Source organism: Colobus angolensis, unplaced genomic scaffold, assembly GCF_000951035.1.
Source record: "Colobus angolensis palliatus isolate OR3802 unplaced genomic scaffold, Cang.pa_1.0 Scaffold381, whole genome shotgun sequence".
NCBI lineage: Eukaryota > Metazoa > Chordata > Mammalia > Primates > Cercopithecidae > Colobus > Colobus angolensis.
Window position 1 is genome coordinate 384,318 of NW_012117166.1, and position 5,085 is coordinate 389,402.

Here is a 5,085-nt window from a genome sequence, read left to right on the forward strand (position 1 = left end):
CATGGGAAATCGAGGGAAGGCGCCTTCCTGTCAGAGGCAACACACCCAGTGGGAGGATCCTGCCGGCCCTGCTCTCTCCTACCCTCCTTTCCCGAGCTAAATGCTGGGGTCGGTCTGGCAGCTATTCCGGGAATCTGAGCTCGGATTCGGACAAAGGAGGCGTCTTTCACCAACCACATCACATGGAGCCCCAAAGCACCAGCACGGCCTCCCGCGGCTGTGACCTCAAGGCCGAGCCCCTGGTGACCTCAGGGAGAGTCCCCACCCCCACGGCCCCTGCGCCCTGGGGCAGGGCGGGGGGCAGGGAGAGGGGGCGGAATCGGGGCGGTCGCGGGAGCGCCCAGCCCGCTTAGCCTCCGCAGCGTTGACAGCTGCCGGCCGCCGGGAGATCAGCTGCTGGAGATCAGAGGAAGAGGAAGGGGCGGAGCTGCTTTGCGGCCGGCCGCGAAGCAGTCAGCCGACTACAGAGAAGGGTAATCGGGTGTCCCCAGCGCCGCCCAGGGCCCTGAGGGCCAGCTAGGGCCCAGGCCGGTGGGGACGGGACAAACGAACCAGCCCCGTGTAGGAAGCCTAACAATGCCCCGCTACGGAGCGTCACCCCACCAGAGCCGCCCCAGGTCCGGCCGGGAGCAGGGACAAGACAGGACCTCCGGAGCCCCCGGACTCCTTTGGATGGGCCTGGTACTGCTGCTGGCGCTGGCTCTGGCCCTGTCTGACTCTCTGGTTCTCTGGGCTCCGGCAGAGGCTCATCCTCTTCCTCCCCAAGGCCATCCTGCCAGGTTACATCGCATAGTGCCCCGTCTCCGAGATGTCTTTGGGTGGGGGAACCTCACCTGCCCAGTCTGCAAAGGTCTCTTCACCGCCATCAACCTTGGGCTGAAGGTGAGCGCTGAAGGGGTTGCAGTGGAGGAGGCCGAAGAGAGTGCTGGGGCTGGGGGCTGGGGCTGATGCTGGTGCCCTGGGGTCAGAATGCATCCCTGATGGAGAGGGTGGCATCTACAATCCGTCACTGAGTTTGCTCCCCTTTGGGGACACCTGTGGCTACATGCCACCACCACCCCATTGTGACCTTTGTGAAGTAAGAAAATAATGCAGACAGTGCCTGAGAAAGTCAGCTTGTCAAGCAAAGGCCTCATGCCACAGGCTGCTGAGCTAAAGAGGAAGTGATGGCCTGGTGCTGCCTGAGTTACAGGGTAATATCTGGAAGGCAAAGGTGTGCACTGAGCTTTCTTCACCATGGTGCACTGAGTCCTGCCCAGCTCCAGTTTGGAAATGGAAGCCCAAGGGGTGGTGGCCAGGGGTTGGCCTGGTTCCTCTGCTCTGCCTCTGATTTCTCACCATGCACTCCTCCCACTGCAGAAGGAACCCAATGTGGCTCGCGTGGGCTCCATGGCCATCAAGCTATGCAATCTGCTGAAGATAGCACCACCTGCCGTGTGCCAATCCATTGTCCAGCTCTTTGAGGATGACATGGTGGAGGTGTGGAGACGCTCAGTGCTGAGCCCATCTGAGGCCTGCGGCCTGCTCCTGGGCTCCACCTGTGGGCACTGGGACATTTTCTCATCTTGGAACATCTCTTTGCCTACTGTGCCAAAGCCGCCCCCCAAGCCCCCTAGCCCCCCAGCCCCAGGTGCCCCTGTCAGCCGCATCCTTTTCCTCACTGACCTGCACTGGGATCATGACTACCTGGAGGGCATGAACCCTGACTGTGCTGACCCACTGTGTTGCCGCCAGGGTTCTGGCCTGCCACCTGCGTCCCGGCCAGGTGCTGGATACTGGGGCGAATACAGCAAGTGTGACCTGCCCCTGAGGACCCTGGAAAGCCTGTTGAGTGGGCTGGGCCCAGCCGGCCCTTTTGATATGGTGTACTGGACGGGAGACATCCCTGCACATGATGTCTGGCACCAGACTCGTCAGGACCAGCTGCGGGCCCTGACCACTGTCACAGCACTTGTGAGGAAGTTCCTGGGGCCAGTGCCAGTGTACCCTGCTGTGGGCAACCACGAGAGCACACCCGTCAATAGCTTCCCTCCCCCCTTCATTGAGGGCAACCACTCCTCCCGCTGGCTCTACGAAGCGATGGCCAAGGCTTGGGAGCCCTGGCTGCCTGCTGAAGCCCTGCGCACCCTCAGGTACTTATCATCCATGGAAACCCAGGAAGGGAAAAAAAGGTGAATGAAAGTGAAGGGAGAAGGGAACCTGGGGCATTGTCTCTGATTGCTCTAGCATGAGTCCTTAGTGCTCTTCACTTGGCTCCCCTAATCTGACTCTATCTTCCCTTTCTACTCTTGCCACACCAGGCTATTTTTTTTTTTTTTTTTTTTAGTTTAGTTTTTGTAGAGACAAGATCTTGCTATGTTGCCCAGGCTGGTCTCAAACACCTAACCTCAAGCAATCCTCCTGCCTCAGCCTCCCAAAGTGCTGGGACTACAGATGTCAGCTACTGCTCCAGGCCCTCCTTTTGTTTGGAGGGGGGCAGGGAGGGAGTCTTGCTCTGTTGCCCACGCTGGAGTGCAGTGGCACGATCTCAACTCACTACTGCCTCCACCTCCCAGGTTCAAGCAATTCTCCTGCCTCAGCCTCCCAAGTACCTGGGACTACAGGTGCATGCCACCACGCCCTAATTTTCATATTTTTAGTAGAGATGGGGTTTCACCATGTTGGCCAGGATGGTTGTGATCTCCTGACCTCGTGATCTGCCCACCTCAGCCTCCCAAAGTGCTGGGATTACAGGCGTGAACCACCGCACCCGGCCTTCCAGCTCTCCCTTTCTACTCTTATCTCCAGCCACCCTCCTTCAAAGGTCTGGCAGCATAACCTCTCCATGCCCCAGCTGTGTCTTTGCTCATGTTGGCCCTCTGGAATTGATTTCCCGTTTTTTTAACTGCTCCAATTTTTCCCACCTTATCCATCTCATGTCATCTTCCCTCTGTGTGGCCCTTGCTTCCCATTCTAGCTCACTCTTATCCCTCCACCATACTCCTGGAGTCCTCTGCCCTCAGAGCCTTTCTTTTGTGTCACACAGACCCAATAATTAGAACTGTTTGGTCTCCGGCTAGACTGTGAGCTCTTTGCAGGTGGGGAAGATGTCATGTATGCTTTTACCCTCCACCCAAATGCCCAGCACAGGAGGAACAGGATTGGAACAAGTGTTGACCTCTCATGTTTACTTTGTTTCAGAATTGGGGGATTCTATGCTCTTTCCCCATACCCCGGTCTCCGCCTCATCTCTCTCAATATGAATTTTTGTTCCCGTGAGAACTTCTGGCTCTTGATCAACTCCACGGATCCTGCAGGACAGCTCCAGTGGCTGGTGGGGGAGCTTCAGGCTGCTGAGGATCGAGGAGACAAAGTGAGGGGAAGTGGTGGGAACACAGTGGTGCTGGGGGATAAGCAGGCTTCTGTCGAGCTGGAGCACCTCTGGGCAGAGAAGTTTGATTTTCCTGGCATTCCCAACAAGTGTTCCCTGGGGGTTCAGCCCATGGTCACTGTTGAAAGCCTTCATTCAGTCCCCCTCTCTAGCTAGGGCTGCCTGGACCCCTGGATGCCCTGATTACCATCCTTAACTCTCCCTGCTAGGTGCATATAATTGGCCACATTCCCCCAGGGCACTGTCTGAAGAGCTGGAGCTGGAATTATTACCGAATTGTAGCCAGGTAGGAGGGAGATGAGGGTGGGAGTAGGGACAGGGTGAGTGTCTGAAGGCTGAAGATTCCCTTGAGCATCTCACCATCCCTGTTGTCCCATGGAGTGGGGAGACTCCTCACTAGGACAGGTTGGAGAAAGAGGGCATCCTATCTCCCTAGATCTCTTCCTACCCACCCTAGAATCTTCTGAATGTAGTATCTTCTGGCCAGGTATGAGAACACCCTGGCTGCTCAGTTCTTTGGCCACACTCATGTGGATGAATTTGAGGTCTTCTATGATGAAGAGACTCTGAGCCGGCCGCTGGCTGTAGCCTTCCTGGCACCCAGTGCAACTACCTACATTGGCCTTAATCCTGGTGAGTGAGGCAGAAGGGAGCTTCCCTTATCCTGGAGTTGGTGGGATAGAGGAAGGAGGTTGGAGCCAGAGCCTGCAAAGCATGGGCAGGATGTGTGGCCCCTCCCTGGAGTTGCCCTTGCTCCTTTCCCCTCCAGTCAGTCCCACTTCCTTGCAGGTTACCGCGTGTACCAAATAGATGGAAACTACTCCGGGAGCTCTCATGTAGTCTTGGACCATGAGACTTACATCCTGAATCTGACCCAGGCGAACACACTGGGAGCTATACCGCACTGGCAGCTTCTCTACAGGGCTCGAGAAACCTATGGGCTGCCCAACACACTGCCTACCGCTTGGCACAACCTGGTATATCGCATGCGGGGCAACATGCAACTCTTCCAGACCTTCTGGTTTCTCTACCATAAGGGCCACCCGCCCTCAGAGCCCTGTGGCACACCCTGCCGTCTGGCTACTCTTTGTGCCCAGCTCTCTGCCCGTGCTGACAGCCCTGCTCTGTGCCGCCACCTGATGCTAGATGGGAGCCTCCCAGAGGCCCAGAGCCTGTGGCCAAGACCACTGTTTTGCTAGGGTCCCAGGGCCCACATTTGGGAAAGTTCTTGATGTAGGAAAGGATGAAAAAGCCCAAATGCTGCTGTGGTTCAACCAGGCAAGATCATCCAGTGGAAGAACCAGTCCCTGGGCCCCAAGGATGCTGGGGAAACAGGACCTTATCCTTTCTTGGAGCTGGTTTAGCTGGATATGGGAGGGGGTTTGGCTGCCTGTGCCCAGGAGCTAAACTGCCTTGAGGCTGCTGTCCTTTCACAGCCATGGAATAGAGGCCTAAGTTGACACTGCCCTGGATAGTCAAGACAGGAGCTGTCGCCCCAGGCCTGTGCTGCCCAGCCAGGAACCCTGTACTGCTGCTGCAACCTGATCCCGCCAGTCTGTTAAAATAAAGATAAGAGACTTGGACTCCAGACCCCTGTGTGACTGTACCAATTTCTTCCTTCAAGCAGGCAGGGCAAGGAGATCTTTGGAGCAAGATCATAACTGAGGCACAGGGTAATGGGGTTGATGGTGTGGTACAGGCATAGAAGGCACACA

At 56.8% G+C, this 5,085-nt stretch overlaps 1 protein-coding gene across 3 annotated transcripts; it reads left to right on the forward strand.

Annotated features, from left to right (window-relative positions):
• The first annotated feature begins 278 nt into the window (after window positions 1–278).
• SMPD1 (sphingomyelin phosphodiesterase 1, acid lysosomal) lies at window positions 279–4,960 on the forward strand. 3 transcript variants are annotated; one of them, XM_011954312.1, is made up of 6 exons: window positions 279–882; window positions 1,360–2,132; window positions 3,181–3,352; window positions 3,580–3,656; window positions 3,858–4,003; window positions 4,140–4,960. In XM_011954312.1, exons 1-6 carry the CDS (start codon window positions 577–579, stop codon window positions 4,178–4,180), a joined length of 1,515 nt encoding a protein of 504 aa, XP_011809702.1. In that variant the 5' UTR covers window positions 279–576; the 3' UTR covers window positions 4,181–4,960. The 3 variants fall into 3 exon arrangements, with proteins under 3 accessions (XP_011809702.1, XP_011809700.1, XP_011809701.1); XM_011954310.1 differs by having other exon boundaries at window positions 4,160–4,960; XM_011954311.1 differs by having other exon boundaries at window positions 1,363–2,132; window positions 4,160–4,960.
• The last annotated feature ends 125 nt before the right edge of the window (window positions 4,961–5,085 follow it).